General features: G+C 43.5%; 1 protein-coding gene across 1 annotated transcript in view; it reads right to left on the bottom strand.

The window, feature by feature from the left end:
• Positions 1–2,464: 2,464 nt before the first annotated feature.
• KIAA1958 (KIAA1958 ortholog) overlaps positions 2,465–24,325 on the bottom strand; it is a 284,028-nt gene continuing 262,167 nt past the window's right edge. Inside the window, exons 3-4 of the mRNA XM_063914717.1 lie at positions 21,766–21,938; positions 2,465–5,391 (exon numbers count right to left, since the gene is read on the bottom strand). Coding sequence (XP_063770787.1) covers positions 4,588–5,391; positions 21,766–21,938 — 977 coding nt within the window. The 3' untranslated portion in view covers positions 2,465–4,587. The remainder of the gene's footprint in view (positions 5,392–21,765; positions 21,939–24,325) is intronic.

Raw genomic sequence — 24,325 nt, 5'->3', positions numbered from 1 at the left:
TGTAGTAGCCAAGAGTTTATGTATGCATTGTATACTTGGGCTCTAACAATCTGCTTTGTACTCATGGTCTGCTATGGAAAGTTCAGACTTCAAATCCTTGTGCGTAAGTCATAGGAAAATGGCTCTTGTACATGGAAGTGTGGAAACCGTAGTAGAGTGCAGTGGTTCTCATGCTCAACCTTCATGATTTCCCAACAGGTCATGTTTTGAAGATATCCATCTGGAAATAGATGAGATAATTACTGACCCTGCAAAATAGATTAACTGACCTTTGCATGATTAAAGAATCCACAAAACATGATCTGGTGGTGCTACTTGAGGACTGGAGTTGAAAACCACTGGGATAGTACATCATGAAGTGCAGTCACTACAGTATACACTATCCCAGAGCAAAGCAGGGTCTAGAAGGCTGGGGTGCCATCACCATTTACAAAATTGTGCTATGGAGCGTTGCAATGCAATGTTCCTCTCATGATCATACGAACATCAACAGTTTGATAGTTTGTATAAGCATGGATGCCAGAAAGTCTCTCACTAAAAGCTACTCTTTATGAAAGATCACCTTCACAAACTTGTTAGTTACAATAAAATATAGCAGTTCACTGATGTTACCCGAGTGCTGACGCCTTCTACCTCAGGTATAGTCACTCTGACCTTGTGCATTATGCTCTATAGCAGCTTTCGCTCTCAGATATAATTCAAGTTTGTTTCTTTGTTCCAGATATAGGGGGTAATTCAGAGTTGACCGCAGATGTGCTAAATTTAGAACATCTTCGATCATTTATTCTGACATGCGGGGGGACACCCAGCACAGGGCTATTCTGCTCTGCATCTAAGGCTTTGCCCGTCCCCCCCCCCCCCCCCCCACCGGTTTGAAAGCTTCGCATGGCAGCACTGCTTTGGTACCTGGCGAGTAACTCCCTACTAGCGCAGCTTCTGCGCGCTGACAGGGAGCTACCCGCCGTGTTCTGAGTTGCAGCGGCTGCGTGCGACGTCACACAGACACCTCGGCCCGCCCCTTCAACGGTACGAACAAGCCTGCATTGTCCGGTCCGCGCCCAGCCAACGGCGTATTAATGCCGTTGGCATGCCTTCTCCTGCCCCAAAACCGCCTCTGCCTGTTAATCAGGCAGAGGTGATCACTGCCAGTGAGATGCTGATAGCATCTCACTGGGCTCCTGTGGTGCGCACTCCACAAAGTAATTCAGACTGCGATCACTGCCCTGCAGCGATCCAGTCTGAATTACCCCCATAGTGCCGCATATAGCAACTCTTGGAGCTGGCTCCTAGACTTTGGACATATTTGTCAGGACTTGCACTTAACTGTGTCAGGCCTGCTAGCTGTTTAATTAAATGGTGTGGAACCAGGGAGATGCGGTCAAGAGATAGGAGGTCAGAGAATATATTGCAAAGAGGACTGTTTCAGGCAAAATGAGGTTCAGAATTCAATGTGTTAGGGGCCAAACCAAGATTTCTGTCCTATTTTGTCTAAAGCCAATATGGCAAACTGTTCTTCCGGGGGATGTGCACAAACATATTAGAATCACTATCTCCAATTTCTCTATTAAAAAAATATCACTTTGAATTGAGAAACACACATATATTATGTGGAAAATTTGCAGAGTAATTTATTTAGACCAAATGTGCCTACAACAAGGAGTACACCCACATTGCATTGTGTTGGATTCCCCATGTGTGTCCGATTTGAGGTCTTTATGGTACATAGTAAAAAGATCAAAAGTAACTTCCATTCTTTATTTCTAGTCTAAAAACGGCTTGATTTCATCTTAATAGGTCTTAAACTGATCAAAATGGAACTTGCAGACTGTCTTTATTAAACATGTCTAAACGTTTCCCATGGATGCATTTTTAAAATGCATAGGCCGAGGAAAATATTATTTATGATACCCCAAGAAACTGGCAACAACCATATACTGTAGTTGGACTTACATTTTATTTAAATATTCTGGTCTTGCAAAATGATCTGATATTTGCATTTGATTTCACAGTTTAACATTCATGTGTCCAGCCAATTTAACAAGGAATGACCCAATGTGCCCACTCCTCCGATCAGATGATGTACGCTTTTGCCCCGCTAAAGATGCCTAAAAATCCATACAGAGCCCAGCATAAACGGGTGCACTCTGGCACAAGGAGGAGCACTTTATCACAAAATGCCATTTCCTATCATTAATGACCCATGGTATCACATTTTACCCAAAAATACAAAAATTTACTTACGACACACACATAACGCCAGACAGTTGGCATGACGTCCCTACTTAAACATAAGCCTTCATGAGCATTTGTTTCCATCTTGAAGCTCCAATCACCCTGTTCAAAAGAATGAATACTGTGCATGGTAATTGCATAGAAGAAGCATCTCAGGAACAGGGTAAGTATACGCTCCAGTCACTTTCACTCAGAGAGAGCAGGATAATTAAAATGAGTCAGTATGCACACAGGGAGTACAGTTTTTATTTATTTCCAACTTTGATTTTTAAACCATCAGCAGTACGTGCAGATCCAGTGTACAAGGTATGGAAAACAGATCCTCCTTCAGACATAAGACAAGAGACAGACAACAGTTCACGCCATAATAATATTGTTATAATTACACAAAACTGAGGCACTTCTGCTTCGATCTTTGATTAGACTAGGAGATAATTTAGTCCAACACATACATATATAGTCCATATTTTCCATTGAAAGTAAAGCTATAATGTCTACTATTAGAAGACTTTCAGATTTTCTTCTCTAACACAGTGTGTGAAATGTTCTTTTCTGAACAAGGAAATCAAATAAAAGGACAGCTACAGAGTAAAATGTGCACCAACTGGTGCTCTCCCACATCAATTAGACTGCATATCCCAGGATTCCCCTAAGAAGCCGACACGTCAGCACTATCTTGCCGGCATGAGGGACATAATACAGTTACAATGATCCTTTTGTGCTCCTACCTAGAAGTTTATGCAACATTTAATGGTCATGTAAATACCTAATTCCTGCAACTGTGATTCTAAAGATACAAAATGTACTATAAAATAACCTGCACTTTCCATTGATATTGGTATCACCAGTGACCAGAGAAAGGACAACATTTAATCTACTACTACAGTAAAAATGGTAACACTGCACCTCCCATTCCTAGGGGTCAGCAAACTACAAGGTTAAAAGCATCAGTCAGAATATATCGTTTTAGCATTTTTATAGACTCCCCAAATGCAAGGTGGTTTCATAATAAACTATCTAAAAGGTTATCAACACATTGTTATAGTATTGTACCTATTGTTTGGAAATTACATTTATTGTATTCCTATTTAATTTATAATTCTTGTGCAATTATCTCATCATGCGCTTCTACTGAAATATAATTCCATTAATTTAAAAAGAGACATTTAGCCAATCGGTTAAACTCCAACACCGAAACAGTCTGGGAACCTAGATAAAATATAGCATCAACCATTAATGTCACCTGTGTCCCAAGTATAGATTGCAAGTTCTTTGAACGAGGGACCTGCCGACCTAGCTTAGTAAGTGAAAGGTGGTAGTTTTAATCATGTGCTGGTATGTCTGTGTATCTGTGGCCTAATTCAGACCTGATCGCTGCTGTGCGTTTACACACAGCAGCCGATCAGGTCTGAACAGCACATGCCAGACAACCGTCGGCCATCTCAGCCCTGCGATCGCCTATGCCTGATTGACAGGCAGAGGCAGTCGCTGGGTGGGAGGGGATGGGCCGGCGGCGTATAGGGACGCCGTTTTAGGGGCGTGGTCCAGGCAATGCAGGTGTGCCCGGACCGTGCCGCGGAGGCTGCGTGACATCACACGCAGCTGCTGCAACCCAAACAGCGACGAGTAGATCCCTGCTGCAGGAACTGCGCTGCTGGGAGCTACTCGTCAAGTACAAAAGCATCGCCGCTGTGCGATGCTTTTGTACTTGTGCGGCGGGACAGAGCCAGACATGCGGGGCGGGCTAGCCCTGTGCTGAGCGTCCCCCTACATGTCTGCGTAACTGATCGCAGCCGCTATGATCAAGTCTGAATTAGGCCCATTGCCTGTCACTGGGGAATAGTATATTTCAAATATTTATTTCAGATTGGGAAACTGCTGAGCTAAATGAGATTTTGTTCAATTTCCTTTTTCTTGTATTTCCGTAAATACAAGGGCTAAAAGGCACTATTTAAACTTGACATGCTTGTGAATGTAACACTGATCATGTATGTGGTCCTTATAAGACAAATTAGTCAAAAATTAACCCAGAATATGGCTCACAAATGTGATTAAAAAAACCCTCACAGACCAGAGGTTCTCACACAGTCCTCAAGATACCCCAACGTTCCAGGTTTTAAGTTTATCCATGCTTGGCCACAGGTGACTTAATTAGCACCTAAGCCAATTTGATTTAACCATCTGTGCTGAGCCATGGATATACCTAAAACCTGGACTGTTGGGGTGCCTTGAGGACCACAATTGAGAATCTCTGCCATAGACCCTTGAATTAGGAAATATAGTTCAGATTACAGACATGTTTTGCTGGTCAACGTTGTGCAAGTAGCTACAGTAATTCAATGTAAAGGGGAATTGTTAATAGTTGTTAAGGGGACCAAACTTTCTAAATGTCTGAGTAAAGGAAACAAATGTGTAATTGTCACATTGATCTAGCTTCACACGTTTTGCCAGCTTTGGGACAACACCACGCAAAGACCTAAGACCCATTCTCTGCTCCTCGTACCAGACTGTTTCCATTCCACTGACTTCTTTCCGAGCAGTTAGGTAAAACGGGGAGTTTACTTCCATCTGAGATGGTGGGCGATGGTTGTACATGTACTTATATAGAAGACAGTAGGGGCATCGTCTGTGTCCATTTGAATGTTCATGGTAGATCTGTCCATAACACATCTTATTTATATTTGCTTGCTTGTCTCTTTTTACACTGTCTGTTCTAGCAAAGAAAGGTTGATTATTTGCATCCTTGAGTAACTCAATATCACCATACATTAGATCTGCATGTTCCTGTAAAGTCCTCATGTTTAGAAACTGACTGTTGTATTTAACTACCGATGACAACAGGGGCACAGGCCCATCATCCCCAAGACATCCAATTCTCCACATCTCCTCTTCATCTGCTAGCGTGAAGTAGACAATATTGCGGGAGCGGGAGCCTGACATTCCAGCTTTATTGAGCAATCTCAACTTTTCCTTTAGTTTCTGGGAGGATGAATTGAAGACACTGCTGGTGATAGAGAATCCAGCCCCAGCATTCTTCAGGATACGATCTAAGCCTCTGCGTATGGCATGGAGGGATGTTGCCAGAAAATCTGATCCATCTGTTTTTTTTACTGTCACATAGAAATCTTCCAGAAGCTCATTCAGCTTAACAGCAGGGACCTTATACACAAATAAAACAAAGTGAGAAAACAGGTTTATGAAGGAAGCATATTCTTACATCACACCGATATGATTTTAGCACAGTGTAACACATAATTAAATGGCAGGAGATGTCATTGCCTCTTATTTAAGTAACAGTTAACAGATAACAAAATGAACACTGGGTGCAATATGTGCTCTATGTTGTAGGATAGACCCAAACTCCACCATTACAGTACACATTTTTAGGATATCCACAAAGCACAGGTGACTTAATATCTCATTCAATATGATTTAACCATCTGGACACAAGCATGAATATCCTTAAAACCTGGACAGTAATGGTGGCGTCTGACAGACTGTCCGTATTTTTAAAGTCACAATTACTTAAAAGGCAAAACCAGATTGGCGTTGCCCTTTAAATGATTGCCACTTTAAAAATATGGACAGACTTGTTGGAATCTTGCCAGAGCCTGCATCTCACAGTCTCTTATATAAGCCCCTATGAGCTTGTGGAATTCTGTGTTATATGCACAAATGTTCTGATATTAATTGCTACCAACCTGATTTTCTTTTATTGGAGTAGCAGCAACATTCATCAGCAATTTACAATATGAACGTTTGGCAGTTGGTGAGTTACTCACAGTACTACTGTAAACTCTCACTACTGCTATCATTTGGTTAGAAATGGCTGGTCACCTTACAAATAAAGGGTTTGGCAGATGCCAAAAATGCAAATCTAATAGTGACTTTAGTCACCAACAGTGACAGCATTTATACAGATGTGTCCCAGCCTCAATGTGCCATGCGATGAGAGATGCCTGGTGTGAATGAGCCACACTGAAAAGTGTAGAGACTTTTGATCAAATGCAGTCTTTTTTGTTGCAATACGATGCAACAAAACCACTTCATGAAACTGCACTGATTAATTTATGCAACATGTGTATATCTGTGTTGCGCCCAAGGGGTAAATTTACCAAGATGGGAGTTCTATTTAGGTCAATAGCAACCAATCAGATTCCAGGTATTATCTTCTAGAAGGTGTTAGATAAATGAGAAGTAGAATCTGATTGGTTGCTATGGGCAACATCCCATCTTAAATAGAACTCCCTAGTAAATTTACCCACAAGTCTGAACCTGTATGACACACAACAGAGCATAGTGTGAAAAAATGTCTCTGCATCGTAGCACTTTGTATACAGATTCAGACTCGATCGCACACAAATAATAAGAATTTACTTACCGATAATTCTATTTCTCATAGTCCGTAGTGGATGCTGGGGACTCCGTAAGGACCATGGGGAATAGCGGCTCTGCAGGAGACTGGGCACATCTAAAGAAAGCTTTAGGACTAACTGGTGTGCACTGGCTCCTCCCCCTATGACCCTCCTCCAAGCCTCAGTTAGGATACTGTGCCCGGACGAGCGTACACAATAAGGAAGGATTTTGAATCCCGGGTAAGACTCATACCAGCCACACCAATCACACCGTATAACCTGTGATCTGAACCCAGTTAACAGCATGATAACAGAGGAGCCTCTGAAAGATGGCTCACAACAATAATAACCCGATTTTTGTAACAATAACTATGTACAAGTATTGCAGACAATCCGCACTTGGGATGGGCGCCCAGCATCCACTACGGACTATGAGAAATAGAATTATCGGTAAGTAAATTCTTATTTTCTCTAACGTCCTAAGTGGATGCTGGGGACTCCGTAAGGACCATGGGGATTATACCAAAGCTCCCAAACGGGCGGGAGAGTGCGGATGACTCTGCAGCACCAAATGAGAGAACTCCAGGTCCTCCTCAGCCAGGATATCAATTTTGTAGAATTTTACAAACGTATTTGCTCCTGACCAAGTAGCTGCTCTGCAAAGTTGTAAAGCCGAGACCCCTCGGGCAGCCGCCCAAGATGAGCCCACCTTCCTTGTGGAGTGGGCATTTACAGATTTTTGGCTGTGGCAGGCCTGCCACAGAATGTGCAAGCTGAATTGTACTACAAATCCAACGAGCAATAGTCTGCTTAGAAGCAGGAGCACCCAGCTTGTTGGGTGCACACAGGATAAACAGCGAGTCAGATTTCCTGACTCCAGCCGTCCTGGAAACATATATTTTCAGGGCACTGACAACGTCTAGCAACTTGGAGGCCTCCAAGTCCCTAGTAGCCGCAGGCACCACCAATAGGTTGGTTCAGGTGAGACGCTGAAACCACCTTGGGGAGAAACTGAGGACGAGTCCTCAATTCCGCCCTGTCCGAATGGAAAATCAGATAAGGGCTTTTTCAGGATAAAGCCGCCAATTCTGACACGCGCCTGGCCCAGGCCAGGGCCAACAGCATGACCACTTTCCATGTGAGATATTTTAACTCCACAGATTTAAGTGGTTCAAACCAATGTGACTTTTGGAACCCAAAACTACATTGAGATCCCAAAGTGCCACTGGAGGCACAAAAGGAGGCTGTATATGCAGTACCCCTTTTACAAACGTCTGAACTTCAGGGACTGAAGCTAGTTCTTTTTGGAAGAAAATTGACAGGGCCGAAATTTGAACCTTAATGGACCCCAATTTCAGGCCCATAGACACTCCTGTTTGCAGGAAATGTAGGAATCGACCCAGTTGAATTTCCTCCGTCGGGCCTTACTGGCCTCGCACCACGCAACATATTTTCGCCAATTGCGGTGATAATTGCGGTTACATCCTTCCTGGCTTTGATCAGGATAGGGATGACTTCATCCGGAATGCCTTTTTTCCTTCAGGATCCGGCGTTCAACCGCCATGCCGTCAAACGCAGCCGCGGTAAGTCTTGGAACAGACAGGGTCCTTGCTGGAGCAGGTCCCTTCTTAGAGGTAGAGGCCACGGATCCTCCGTGAGCATCTCTTGAAGTTCCGGTTACCAAGTCCTTCTTGGCCAATCCGGAGCCACGAATATAGTGCTTTCTCCTCTCCATCTTATCAATCTCAGTACCTTGGGTATGAGAGGCAGAGGAGGGAACACATACACTGACTGGTACACCCACGGTGTTACCAGAGCGTCTACAACTATTGCCTGAGGGTCTCTTGACCTGGCGCAATACCTGTCGAGTTTTTTAATCATGTGGACGACTTCTGGGTGAAGTCCCCACTCTCCCGGGTGGAGGTCGTGCTGAGGAAGTCTGCTTCCCAGTTGTCCACTCCCGGAATGAATACTGTTGACAGTGCTATCACATGATTTTCCGCCCAGCGAAGAATCCCTGCAGCTTCTGACAATGCTAAATTCCTTTGTCGTATAAACAACCCTTTATGAAGCTAAGAACACTGTACGCTGTTTACTTAAGAAGTACCGTAATGGTACGCTATCTGCGTAGCGATCGCTCAGCCGTAGGCGAGACGCTCAAGCGTCACGTTCGCTCACGGCCCAGTGATCACAGGACACGTTATTGGTTATGTCTAGGGGAATGATTCGCTGTAGCGTAGCATACGCTCGAGACCACGAGGAGGTCACCAGCGATGCAGACGCTTACAACACTATACCTTTATGTTAAAACCTTATACCAATGAAATACACTGAATACCTTAATGTGAGTACAGGGTGTAAGTGCAACCTTGTGTAACCTGACTAACTACAAAGCTGCTTGAGCGTCACCGACGCTCAAGTGAACACTTAACACTATAGAAAATACACAGATACTGGTTTAGGTTCCAAGGCCTATTAACTGTATTATATCTAATATACTTGTAAAAGGGGATAACAGTACAAATGATACACTACAATATAACAGAGACTTCCTAACCACAGAACTAAACAATAAATACAAAAAGACAATACTACACTGACCTAAATGCAATACAATACAATACTATCTAATACAATACAATACTAGCCTAGTCTAGGGGAGATATGAGAGAACAGACCAGAGAGAGAGAGAGAGAGAGAGAGAGATGAGATGAGAGAAATTGGCTCACAGAAAGACAATGATAACGGAGAGAAACTTACGCACAAAGGGTATGATCGCCTGCGCCTCGATATCCAGCTCCCGGCTATCAGCAGATAACCGTTGATGAGAGAGTGAGAGCTGGATGTGGTCGGCCTGCCTATTTATGCCCCACACACAATGCAATCTCCTGGTCCTACAATCCCATTGTCCATTGGCCGAAGGAATTCGGCCCTGTATTATAACAAAAGGTCATAGGGTGATTCATACAGGTGGGCTGTGACGATTTCCAACAGCTCAGGTGGGTGGGAAACTGGGTTTCCCGCCGCATACCTGAGTATGTGTAATTAATAGAAATGGACATAAACTTCTTATGTCCATAACTATTCGCACGAGCGATTAATACGCTCCAAACCAACACCGGAATATTGCTAATTAAATACTCTTCCGATGGGTACCAAACACTGCTGTATGATTCCTGTTAGACCCTTCGTACGATATAAAGAGGGATTCCTCAGCTCTGGGACATTGTATTTTAACCAAACTTTCAGAATCTATCAAAGGGACCATGATCTATAAACTACATTAATTGTGAACATTTGTAACGAATGAGTCGCACGCTACGACTACACAAACTCTACCGTAAATACGCATACCGCGCCTGCGAGTGCACGTTATTGCGGGTATGCGCATCCACGGGAGAGCGCACGCACGCGCAGCGCGGACCAGTGTGCGGTGCAAATATGGCAACGTGCATTGAGACATTTTTCTGACTTTGACAGTCCACCCTTTGGCAGTCAATAATAACTGCCACAAAACATTTAAGGAGAAAAATGTAAGTCAGGGGTTAATTGATTTCCATGGTTGGGTAGGGGAGGAGAGAGGAGAAGGTGTGAAGAGGGTATGACCTAGTGAGAAAGCAGAAGCATGTGTGTATGAGTCCATGTTTGGAGGGTCATGTATCATCGTGCCGTACGTGTGGTAAATCAAGCTTCGAGGTATTGCGAAGTATACATTTGAATTCCTTCTTATCCTGTGGTACAGGTCTGTGGATGGGCTGTCAAACTTTACCGAGCTCATTTCGGCTGTGGTTGTAACAAAATGGGGATGCACATTTTAGTTGATGATACATGAATGGGGGAGGTATGTGGTTGCTGATATCTGTGCCTGAATTCCCTATCGTCTATGTGTGTCGTTACCTGAGGGTTGTAGAGATGAAGATAAAGAACACTTACGAAAAATGCAATGATATTCTATGTCAGGGAAATGTACATCTGTCGTCGAAGTTGTGTTCGGTATCTGTTGAGAGTCGTCTTCTTTGCGCTGTTTTGCTCCTTAGGCATGAGCAACAAGCTTTGTCAGTGCCATCAGATTTACAAAAATGTTGGGCTAGCGTGAGTTTAAAAATACTAGGGAAACTGGGGATCCATGGCAAAGTTCATCAAGTGTCCATATTTAAAGTTGTCAAATCTTCTTCTTTGGTCAATCCGTTGTCTGTATACATCTCGTCTCGTCAGCTTCCTCGTCCAAGGGGGTCTTTGTATCTTGGAGAAAAGCAGAAAAACAGGTGAAAGAAACGGACCGTATAATCGCATTTTCATCACATCCTGGTTTCTATCATTGGGTCATAAATCAAATCCAGGTTAATTACAGTTTCCTCACTCCTCAAGCTCATCACTTTTGTACTTTGTTTGCACCTCATTAAAGCCTGCCCGCATCTAAATATCAATCCAATCGATATAACGACACCCAAGATACATAGTAGAAACTTTCCAACATCCATTATGACTCCTTGAGCCCAGTCTCCTAAACCGGAGAACCAATTTCGCGGGTTCAACCATGACACCCAACCAGTCAGCTCATTACCTACAGCAGCAAGGGTGAGATTGTGTTTTCGACGAAATTCCCACTTTAATTGCAGAATATCATCCATCTTTTGGTCTATGACCTCTACCGGATCCTCGGTGCTATTTGTGATATACGTGCAACACTTTATGCCGTACTGTGTTGCCAATGTAACACAATATCCGCCTGTTACTGCTGTAAGATAATTAAGAACCATCCTATGCTGAACTAGTTCTGTTTTATAAGCTTGAAGTTCTCTTCCAGTGTATCTAAACGTGTCATCATACATTTCAGTGATATTATCTAACAAATTGGCGAGTGCGGAAATGTATCTATAATTCATCACTCCCCGAGCGGTACGAGTGAAATCTAACGCTACCAGAACCTGAATCCCGGTGGATTCATGGATAAGATCAGAGGCCGGATGCTCTAACCTTTCTGACAGTTGTCTTTTAACTCGGTGCTCGTAATGAGTGTGAGTATAAGGAGCTTGGGCACCACGGTGTATGTCCTTCATTTTGTCATGTGTAACAGTCATCACTTCAGGCAATACTTTTCCAATATAACACAATCCTTCAGAGTTTGGGGCAAGCCATTTGTACGCCTTTCTCCCGCATATGAAATATGCATCATCGGGGAGAACATAAGGGACGGAGAAGGACATGACCATGTTACAAACCTTCCAGGTGAAATCTCCTGACCCTAATTCTTCCAACTGCTTAATGCACGTATCGGTTTGTACGATATGTGCACAGTATCCTGGTGATACCTCTCCAACTCTAGTAATCCTATTTCCTAAGGTATATCGATACCGGAAAGATTTTCCTCTACTGGCTATGTGGCGTACGAGCTCTGTATCTGTAGGCATTCTATCTGCTCTGTGTGAAAAGGTCATGGTAAGGTTGCTCCATGACACTTCCCAATTTCCCGGTTTTCTGGGATTGGAGATGTTAAAACATAAGAGGGACCTATCCACATGGTATTGGTGGAGCTTCAAACTAGGAGGGCTGGAGATATTAAACCTCCGGTCCACCGGTCTCCCACCACTTAGCTCAAGTACCTCCCATAACGTTAAAGGAAATGGTACTAGCCCTGATTTGCTGTGACCCTGAGGTACTTGAGAGCATACCCAACAATCTGTTTGGTTTAACACGTTACCCACTAGAGAGTGATAGTCACTCAATGGATGCCGGTCCATATGGATATTAAAACTGGATTGGCATTTCTTTGTTACAGAGCCTACAGATACAACTTTCTTTTTGAACTAACATTCCTTCACAGTTGTTTACAAATAACATGGTTGTTAGATCGTGCCCGGTACTCGCCTTTGCTTGGTGATTGGGTTGCTATTGGAAATTTACACCTCCGTCTCAGTCATCAGGACCTTTCTGGATCCTTTCTCGACCTCACTGGTACTCTCACCGAAACAGACTGCTCTGGTCAACATCATGGTTAACGGGAAAATCCATGTCACAGTCTCTTGGGGCAAGTCCATCTTACAGGAGGAGAAAAGAAGAAATTTGTAAATGGGGTATAAGAAAATCAGTTTGAGGGGGAGAGAACTCGTTACGATAATAAGTTCTCTCGTTTTGTTGTTCTTTTTGTTCTGCTGTCCTCTCAAAAGGTGCTGTCTCTTCAGTCTTCCGAATGAACCTTCTGGTGATGTAATCTTTCTTCCTAACTAGCGATCTTTCTGTGTGGAGCAAAAATCTGGCATTACCATTGGTTAACACTTAGGGGTGACATACCATCTTTAAATCATGGAAACATGAGTGAGGAGAGAGAGAAAATAAAAAACAAAAGAGATAGAGAACAATTCATGTGCATATATACATTACATAACTCGACAATAACCACCAATAAGAGAAGAGAAACAAAGCATTTTTAAACGTTGTCAACATTAAGAAAACATTGTCAGACTATTAGGCTGTCGTATCTACGTGTCTAATGGTTTCCTTGAGCAGTCCCTCCCCACCAGCACTTGCATTATTCCACTGTCTGTATCTGGCCAGAATACATTGTGGTGGATAGGTCATGCTGGGGTTTGGTAGACTTCTGCAAGGACCAAGCGAATATGCAATGTTTGAATTCTTACCAATAATCGTCAGAGATGGGGATAGAGAGAGGAAGAAAAAACATTTTTTTTTACAAATACATTTACAACGTTTAACCTGGTCATTCCTGTGTCTTCAGTGAATGACCTCCCAATTTACTAACCGTTACCTCAGGCTTACCATCAGTCCTAATGATCACCTTTCCTAACTATATATTATGGGTGTGGCCCAAAATTCTTCCTATATGATCCCTGATTATAATTTGGTGTGTCATAACTTTTGCTCATTTTCATGTCTAAGGGGTCTGACTTTATGTGGGCTGTTGCAGTTACTGGCATAATGCCCTTCTCTTTTGCACAGATCACAAATCCTTAAGTTCCTCCATGTGCCAATGGCCTGGGGTTTTGGTTGATTTGATGCCTCCTCAAACGCTTGGATGCTCATCACCATCAACCGCTTTCCCTGTACCTACCTGATTCCTTGGATACCATGATTATGTCGTTGTCTAGGGAGTTGATATACCTTCTGTGAATCTTTGATCATACAGTTAGATCTTTCCTAGGATCTGGGTAATCAGACATGATTGATCTCAATTCTGTCCGAGACCAGGGATGGCGCATTGCACTGTCCTTGACGGGAATGGTTCCCTGATCATCAGTCTTCCCATTGGGGACTGTGATCACCCTGACAGGACTAAACTCAATCACATCACCTTGTTTTGGTCTTACAATATGGGGTACATTTGTTTGTGCGTGATATAAAACATTGTACGTACCTGTGGACACGACCTCACCTGACCCTCCGTTAGGGGGTTCGATTATTGCCTTTACCAATTTGGTCGTGTCCACCTGGATGTCTTGTAGGATGGCTTCTGGAAGAGGTGCTGACATCGTTCTGGGCTCACTTTCTTGTTTGTATTCCTGAGGGAGGTTTGACATGGGGTGCAGCTTGCACAGGTTAATAGTTGTACATTCAACAGTATTACAATAATCATGGTTACATTTATTACACTTATCCTTATAATCTATATTACAGTTGCTAAGAGCGTTTTTATTGTTCCACCTTTGTGCTTTTCTCTCCGCAATCAACTCCTCTCCTGCTGCCATATCTCTCCTCTCAAGATAAGAGTCAGAAAAGTCAATAGACTCTTTTTGTAATTCACTTTCCTGTTGCCATAACTGTAAATATTCATAATGTTTATTTTGTCTCTTCGTTGGTTCAATGAGACTTATCCTCCTCCTTAAATTTTGTAACACTACTGGACTGAAGCTACCTATTCTTGGGAATTTGTCCCTGTCTTGTACAGTCATTCTCTCCCATTCATCACATAAAACTTCAGCGTGATTTCCATATTTCTTACACATCACATATCGTGCCGACCCGATGGATCGGTTCTCTGAATCAACCCGAACCGAGGTTGATCGCCCCCTACCTGAACAAATGGCCCCCATAATCTGCAGGCGTTGCTTATTCCTCCTTGAATATCAAGGCTTTCAGCGAACCCTTACAAACAAACCAAGATGTCCTTGGGCAGGCCGGCGGTGGTGGTTTATCAAGTACCCCACTTACTTCTCGCCCACGTTGGCCTGTGCTGCAATCACTGTAGCCAGAGCTGCTGTACCCAACCTAGGGCCCCTGTGAACCTTTAGTTTACTGGAACATATGAGGGTTACCCGCAGGACACTTACTCTTTCCAGTAAAGTTGGGGTTGTTAGATAGTTCCTGAGTGACCAGCGAACTTCCCTTCCAAAAATAAAAAATTACACAAATCACGTCAGAATGTACAGATAGCGTTCGTGACCACTTTACTCTAATGGTATTAGGTCAGATTACTAACTACTGCACACAATAACGTGCGGTCCAATCGTTCAGTATACGAGCACTACTTGTCATGTACTGAAAGATCAATGGAATCTATGTTTCCGGCTGCGATTCCTTCAGCCAGAGCTTGTATGGCCTATATGGGTTCTGCACCAACACCCCAGGCGTTGTGCCACTGGACTTTTATAGCGGACCTTTTACCTTACGACCTCCTGGTCTTGTTCCTTATGACCTCCTGGTCTTGTTACCTTATGACCTCCTGGTCTTGTTACCTTATGGTCCGCTATACTCTAATGCTCAAATATTATTTAACCAGGGATGCCTCCCTGGCCACCGTATATGTCACTTACACGTATGTCCCTTGACGAGTACCCGGCTTTCCTTTTGGTTCCACCTTAAAGTTATATAAACTTTTGTATACAAAACACACTCACTCAACACATGTACACTTTGTTTCTATGTCTATTTCTGCGCAGAAATTGTCTTTAGGCCAAAAGTGTTACCAATTAGGAGCAGGATCTGTTAAACTAAATTTCAGATTTTCCAAAAATAGATTTGCGTTATTTACCGCTTCGCGTTATCTACCGCTGTGCGTTAATTATCGCCTTTGCGTTACTTCACTTTATCACAACTTGAGCTACGTGGGCGTAACCGGACGCTACGTTGCGTAATGAACGCTGCGTGCGTCTGCCTTTTGGATTGCGTACGCTAGTCTTTGTTAGCGACACGTGTACGCAATGCAAAGGATCCACCGTAACGCAATATATTTTTATCAATGTAAATGATCCCTGATCATCTACCGCAATCCACACTGACTGCCTTGTATCTCAGACAAACCGTGTGTTTGTTCTATACTTTAACTATCACCTCTACTATTAAATAACAGCAAATCTCTTTTTAGCACTTTCTATCAACTATAAAATTGGCAAACAGGAATAGTGATATACGAAAAATGAAACAGAAATGCAGATATATGTATGCGTGCGTGTATACGCAAGACAGAAGAGAAATAAAAGTTTTAAAAGACACAAGCGTTTTGTTCTTACTTCCGGTTACCGGGTTCTTTCAGCACTCTTTATCTAAGCGAAGCAGACGCTTATCCCGTCAGCACTGTGAGACAACCTCCCACCCTTTGCTGGAGGGATAATGTCTGCTGATCTACCTAGTGCAGATGTGAGAAGTATAGGACGAGCCCGCAATTGACAATGCTAAATTCCTTTGTCGTATAAACAACCCTTTATGAAGCTAAGAACACTGTACGCTGTTTACTTAAGAAGTACCGTAATGGTACGCTATCTGCGTAGCGATCGCTCAGCCGTAGGCGAGACGCTCAAGCGTCACGTTCGCTCACGGCCCAGTGATCACAGGACACGTTATTGGTTATGTCTAGGGGAATGATTCGCTGTAGCGTAGCATACGCTCGAGACCACGAGGAGGTCACCAGCGATGCAGACGCTTACAACACTATACCTTTATGTTAAAACCTTATACCAATGAAATACACTGAATACCTTAATGTGAGTACAGGGTGTAAGTGCAACCTTGTGTAACCTGACTAACTACAAAGCTGCTTGAGCGTCACCGACGCTCAAGTGAACACTTAACACTATAGAAAATACACAGATACTGGTTTAGGTTCCAAGGCCTATTAACTGTATTATATCTAATATACTTGTAAAAGGGGATAACAGTACAAATGATACACTACAATATAACAGAGACTTCCTAACCACAGAACTAAACAATAAATACAAAAAGACAATACTACACTGACCTAAATGCAATACAATACAATACTATCTAATACAATACAATACTAGCCTAGTCTAGGGGAGATATGAGAGAACAGACCAGAGAGAGAGAGAGAGAGAGAGAGAGATGAGATGAGAGAAATTGGCTCACAGAAAGACAATGATAACGGAGAGAAACTTACGCACAAAGGGTATGATCGCCTGCGCCTCGATATCCAGCTCCCGGCTATCAGCAGATAACCGTTGATGAGAGAGTGAGAGCTGGATGTGGTCGGCCTGCCTATTTATGCCCCACACACAATGCAATCTCCTGGTCCTACAATCCCATTGTCCATTGGCCGAAGGAATTCGGCCCTGTATTATAACAAAAGGTCATAGGGTGATTCATACAGGTGGGCTGTGACGATTTCCAACAGCTCAGGTGGGTGGGAAACTGGGTTTCCCGCCGCATACCTGAGTATGTGTAATTAATAGAAATGGACATAAACTTCTTATGTCCATAACTATTCGCACGAGCGATTAATACGCTCCAAACCAACACCGGAATATTGCTAATTAAATACTCTTCCGATGGGTACCAAACACTGCTGTATGATTCCTGTTAGACCCTTCGTACGATATAAAGAGGGATTCCTCAGCTCTGGGACATTGTATTTTAACCAAACTTTCAGAATCTATCAAAGGGACCATGATCTATAAACTACATTAATTGTGAACATTTGTAACGAATGAGTCGCACGCTACGACTACACAAACTCTACCGTAAATACGCATACCGCGCCTGCGAGTGCACGTTATTGCGGGTATGCGCATCCACGGGAGAGCGCACGCACGCGCAGCGCGGACCAGTGTGCGGTGCAAATATGGCAACGTGCATTGAGACATTTTTCTGACTTTGACACTTCTGCCATTGCCCTCCTGCTTCTTGTGCCACCCTGTCTGTTTACGTGGGTGACTGCCATGATGTTGTCCGACTGGATCAACACCGGCTGACCTTGAAGCAGAGGTCTTGCTAAGCTTAGAGCATTGTAAATGGCCCTTAGCTTCAGGATATTTATGTGAAGTGATGTATCCAGGCTTGACCCCAAGCCCTGGATATTCCTTCCCTGTGTGACTGCTCCCCAGCCTCGCAGGCTGGCATCCGTGGTCACCAGGACCCAGTCCTGAATGCCGAATCTGCGGCCCTCTAGAAGATGAGCACTCTGCAACCACCACAGGATGGATACCCTTGTCCTTGGTGACAGGGTTATCCACTGATGCATCTGAAAATGCGACCCGGACCATTTGTCCAGTAGGTTCCACTGGAAAGTTCTTGCGTGGAATCTAACGAATGGGATTGCTTCGTAGGAAGCCACCATTTTTACCCAGAACCCTTGTGCATTGATGCACTGAGACTTGGTTCGGTTTTAGGAGGTTCCTGACTAGCTCGGATAACTCCCTGGCTTTCTCTTCCGGGAGAAACACCTTTTTTTTCTGGACTGTGTCCAGGAACATCCCTAGGAAACAGAAGACAAGTCGTCGGAACCAGCTGCGATTTTGGAATATTGAGAATCCAATCGTGCTGCCGCAACACTACCTGAGATAGTGCTACACCGACTTCCAACTGTTCCCTGGATCTTACCCTTATCAGGGAATCGTCCAAGTAAGGGATAACTAAAATTCCCTTCCTTCGAAGGGATATAATTTCGGCCATTACCTTGGTAAAGACCCGGGGTGTCGTGGACCATCCCTACGGCAGCGTCTGAACTGATAGTGACAGTTCTGTACCATAACCTGAGGTACCCTTGGTGAGAAGGGTAAATTTTGACATGAAGGTAAGCATCCTTGATGTCCCGAGACATCATGTAGTCCCCTTCTTCCAGGTTCGCAATCACTGCTCTGAGTGACTCAATCTTGAATTTGAACCTCTGTATGTAAGTGTTCAAAGATTTGATTTAGAATCGGTCTCACCGAGCCGTCTGGCTTCGGTACCACAATAGTGTGGAATAATACCCCGTTCCCTATTGCAGGAGGGGTACCTTGATTATCACCTGCTGGGAATACAGCTTGTGAATGGCTTCCAAAACTGCCTCCCTGTCAGAGGGAGACGTCGGTAAAGCCGACTTTTGGAAACGGCGAGGGGGAGACGTCTCGAATTTCAATATGTACCCTTGAGATATTACCTGAAGGATCTAGGGGTCTACTTGCGAGTGAGCCCACTGCGCACTGAAATTCATTGAGAACGGGCCCCCACCGTGCCTGAGCTTGTAAGGCCCTAGCGTCATACTGAGGGCTTTGCAGAGGCGGGAAAGGATTTCTGTTCCTGGGAACTGGGTAATCTCTTCAGCCTTTTTCCTCTCCCTCTGTCACGAGCAGAAAAGAGGAACCTTTTGTCCGCTTGCCAACAAAGGACTGCGCCTGATAATACGGCGTCTTATTTTGAGAGGCGACCTGGGGTACAAACGTGGATTTCCCAGTTGTTGCCGTGGCCACCAGGTCTAAAAGACCGACCCCAAATGTCCCCTTTCAAAGGGAATACTTCCAAATGCCGTTTGGAATCCGCATCACCTGACCATTTTACTGGTAGAATTGGACAACGCACTTATATTTGATGCCAGTCGGCAAATATTCCGCTGTGCATCCTGCATATATAGAAATGCATCTTTTAAATGCTCTATAAGCAATAATATACTATCCTTATCTAGGATATCAATATTTCCAGTCAGGGAATCCGACCATGCCAACCCAGCACTGCACCTCCAGGCTGAGGCGATTGCTGGTCGCAGTATAACACCAGTATGTGTGTGAATACATTTTTGGATACCCTCCTGCTTTCTATCAGCAGGATCCTTAAGGTCGGCCATCTCATGAGAGGGTAGAGCCCTTGTTCTTACAAGCGTGTGAGCGCCTTATCCCCCCTAGGGGGTGTTTCCCAACGCACCCTAACCTCTGGCGGGAAAGGGTATACAGCCAATACTTTTTAAGAAATTATCAATTGTTATCGGGGGGAAACCCACGCATCATCACACACCTCATTTTATTTCTCAGATTCAGGAAAACTACAGGTAGTTTTTCCCTCACCGAACATAATACCCCTTTTTTGGTGGTACTCGTATTATCAGAAATGTATAAAACATTTTCCATTGTCTCAATCATGTAACGTGTGGCCCTACTGGAAATCACGGTTGTCTCTTCACCGTCGACACAGGAGTCAGTATCCGTGTCGGCGTCTGTATCTGCCATCTGAGGTAACGGGCGCTTTAGAGCCCCTGACGGCCTATGAGACGTCTGGACAGGCACAAGCTGAGTAGCCGGCTGTCTCATGTCAACCACTGTTTTTTTTTACAGAGCTGACACTGTCACGTAATTTTCAACAGTACATCCACTCAGGTGTCGACCCCCTAGGTGGTGACATCACTGTTACAGACACTCTGCTCCGTCTCCACATCATTTTTCTCCTCATACATGTCGACACAAACGTACCGACACACCGCACACACACAGGGAATGCTCTGATAGAGGACAGGACCCCACTAGCCCTTTGGGGAGACAGAGGGAGAGTATGCCAGCACACACCAGAGCGCTATATATATATATATATATATATACAGGGATAACCTTATATAAGTGTTTTTCCCCTTATAGCTGCTGTATGTTTTAATACTGCGCCTAATTAGTGCCCCCCTCTCTTTTTTTAACCCTTTCTGTAGTGTAGTGACTGCAGGGAAGAGCCAGGGAGCTTCCCTCCAACTGAGCTTTGAGGGAAAATGGCGCCAGTGTGCTGAGGGGATAGGCTCCGCCCCCTTTTCGGCGGCCTTATCACCCGTTTTTCTGTATATTCTGGCAGGGGTTAAATGCATCCATATAGCCCAGGAGCTATATGTGATGTATTTTTTGCCATGTAAGGTATTTTTATCATGTTTTATTGCGTCTCAGGGCGCCCCCCCCAGCGCCCTGCACCCTCAGTGACCGGAGTATGAAGTGTGCTGAGAGCAATGGCGCACAGCTGCAGTGCTGTGGGCTACCTTATTGAAGACAGGAACGTCTTCTGCCGCCGATTTTTCCGGACCTCTTCGCTCTTCTGGCTCTGTAAGGGGGCCGGCGGCGCGGCTCCGGGACCCATCCAGGCTGGGCCTGTGATCGTCCCTCTGGAGCTAATGTCCAGTAGCCAAGAAGCCCAATCCACTCTGCACGCAGGTGAGTTCGCTTCTTCTCCCCTTAGTCCCTCGATGCAGTGAGCCTGTTGCCAGCAGGTCTCACTGAAAATAACAAACCTAAACTAAAACTTTCACTAAGAAGCTCAGGAGAGCCCCTAGTGTGCACCCTTCTCGTCGGGCACAGAAATCTAACTAAGGCTTGGAGGAGGGTCATAGGGGGAGGAGCCAGTGCACACCAGTTAGTCCTAAAGCTTTCTTTAGATGCGCCCAGTCTCCTGCGGAGCCGCTATTCCCCATGGTCCTTACGGAGTCCCCAGCATCCACTTAGGACGTTAGAGAAATAAAAGTGTTGCATATCAAGTGAATCTATGCAGTCTGGTGAAGCAGCTTTATCAACACAGACCACCGTAAATCACATAATCCCTCCTCAAGCTATTCAAGCATAACAACTTGCTGCCAGCACAGTACACTATTGATGCCTGATTCCCCCTGAACACAGTGAAAGACTGGAATGCCTTACATGTTTCCTATGTTTTCGTCTATTTGGGTTTTCTGAACCTGATTCGCATCTGACTACATTGTTATTTTTCTGCCTTATTAGTACTATTGCCACAATAATTGACAGTAAAGACAGTAAAGACAGTAGAAGCAGCCATTTTAGAACCTGGATAACTAATCATGACAAGGCAATGCTGGTAACGTCACTAAGGCATGAGGCACACCATGCCACAAACATATCCTAGTAGGAGAGGCTTCACACACAAAATGGATGCCTCTGTTGTGGTAAGTGCAGGGGTATACATAACAATAATAAACCCGGCACGTTGCTAAGGTGTTCTAATCCATTATTTCATGGTCACAATATATTATTACCTTGGTGAAGTCCATGCAGTCTTTAAGCCCTCTTGTCATGCACCAATATCTCCACACGTTTAACGCGTACAAGGTGGCTTTGGTTGTATTTGAGCTCACTGCGCTGATACATAGATCCTTAAGGTCATCATGAAAATGAAAGATGGGAAATCTATTCAACTTGGTTGAGTAAGCTGCAATAAATAAATGAATACATTTAATAAATATAATTAAACGCCATTTGTTTCTAGAAGAAAAGAAAACAAACATAGAAGGCAGACCAAAAACCAATGTTATTTACACTCACAAAACAAATGTGCTCCAAGTTGATTTCATATGAGGTTGGTGTACAAACTCATATTTAAATGGGCATCACATTGACACATTGTTTATATTCATAACCATATGAGGGTTAAATGCAGAGCAGTGTATGTTAGTGATATTGCTGAAATTCTTTTGCAGTCTGTGGCTGAAGTCATGCATAATTGGGTCGGTGATAACCATAGGCCTTTCTACATTTGGCATAATGCAATAACATAAAAAATGGCACGTGTATGTAGATGCTGAAATACCTTATTAAGTTCAGTAATCTTTATTAACAGACTGAATCTTATTCTACAAAATTTTTTATTTGGATGTGATTCATAATCGAAAAGGACTAAAATATTAAAATGGTAATACAACTTTATATACCATGAGAAAGTTCCTACACTGTGGGCTTTGATGAGTAATATGGGCTTTAAGATCACAAGCAGATACTGAGTAGAAATGACTGAACATTCTATAGTAGATAGGCAGGACTCAGATTAAGGAAGATGTTCTCCTGGAAACTGGTTAGTTCCTCAATATGAGGGTATTAAGCCATTGGGCCATTTATGATACAACCACTGTGCACCACATTCTACATCAGTGATAAGAGTACCAGGAATACTAAGTAGTACTGGTGTGTTATAGAAGCTGTGTCGGGAGCTGCAGGGAAAATTCAAGGCTGCTTTGCCACCAACTCCCGGCAGAATTCTCTCAAAGAAAAGTATATGGAGTTGGGAGAAGGTCAGCAACAGGAAGTTAACAGTAATGGGATAGATGCTTCCATAAAGAAACATCCTAAAAATGCAACTATACAGATGTCTTTTGGACACTTATCTGAACAATTGTAGGGAAAATAAGGAGAATATTATAGGTAAACATACATTGCAGAAAACATTTATGACGCACTAAACACACTTTCCATTTCAATTAGACTTGTCATCCCAGCTAACGCTTCTCATGCACTATCCAACTCTACTAATAACACCTGTAACACCAACCACTTCAAGGGTCATTTGTGACAACGGAAAGAAAACATATTTTTTGTTTCTTCTGGGATGCACTTGGCTCATTGTGATAACATGGAAACCGCCTTTCTCTCTCAAGTTTTACTGTATATGGAGGTAAAACATTTCAATAAACTTCAAAACAACTTGATTTTTGTACATCCAGGAAAGATGCTTCATATGATAGTGCAATTCTGTACACAAGAAATCACATTTTTAATTGCACAAATACTAAAGTAATAAAAATAAATGAAAACATTAAAATACACAATGTAAAGTGTGGGCTGTGCAAAAGGTCACTGCTGGAACATTGTGTGAAGAAGACATAGCCAACCCTTGGCACTAGAGTCATTGGTGGGGTCTGCCCTTCTCCTACTAGGCAAGCTCCATCCCTCTTCTTCCATTCCTCAAAGAGGAGAACATTTTGTCACACTACACCCGCTCCAAACCAGAAGACCCAAGCATAACAGCCATACATAGTGAATTCTTGGGCTCTGGTGGGTGAACCCTGTCACAGTCAATCCTGCTCACAGTCACATAGCTATACAAAATTGTGAAGCCTGTCCAGGGTTGGACTTGCCAGTATAGAAGGAGAGGGAACGAAAGACTCTGTGTTGGGGTACACTTGAAATGACAGAAATTAAAACTTAACTTTTAATTACGTAAGGTATAAGAGTTGAAACATAGAAAGACACAAGTTAAAATATCACCTCCACATCCAGTATCAAGAAGTATTAATCTTGGTTAAATAATTATTCTGAAAATTTAGTCAATAAAGATATATTCATTTAGGATGCACCTGAGGTGAAAATATTAAAACTGGAAAATCAATAGATATCCAGAGAAAATCAGAACAGAGGCTCAATTCAAATAATAAGGACTGCAATATTGTCTAATATGGGGTGCCCTCTGTTTAAGTGGTCTCCTGGTACAGATTAATTAACTGCGTGGTTGACCATATAGTTACATAGATTAGATGATAGAAAGGTGGTAAAGGTCAAAGGTTGCTCCAAAACTTCTGCTGTTTGTATCAGATGGGGAGTTATGCTTATTGCACCCGATATTCCCTAGAGGTCTCCCATCTAGGTACTGATCAGGCTTTTAAGGGTTGGACTTGCCCACAGAGGTACAGGGGAAATCCTGGGCAGACCCCACTCATTCCTCTAATGTCCAGTTCCAAACAGTGCACTCAAATCATACATTGTTACTCTATTAGAGGGTCAAATACATGGTCTCTGATAGCTGTCAAAGCCTCTCTGTGGGCTGGC

Source organism: Pseudophryne corroboree, chromosome 1 (assembly GCF_028390025.1).
Source record: "Pseudophryne corroboree isolate aPseCor3 chromosome 1, aPseCor3.hap2, whole genome shotgun sequence".
Taxonomy (NCBI): domain Eukaryota; kingdom Metazoa; phylum Chordata; class Amphibia; order Anura; family Myobatrachidae; genus Pseudophryne; species Pseudophryne corroboree.
This window is presented reverse-complemented; position numbering and strand designations above follow the sequence as displayed.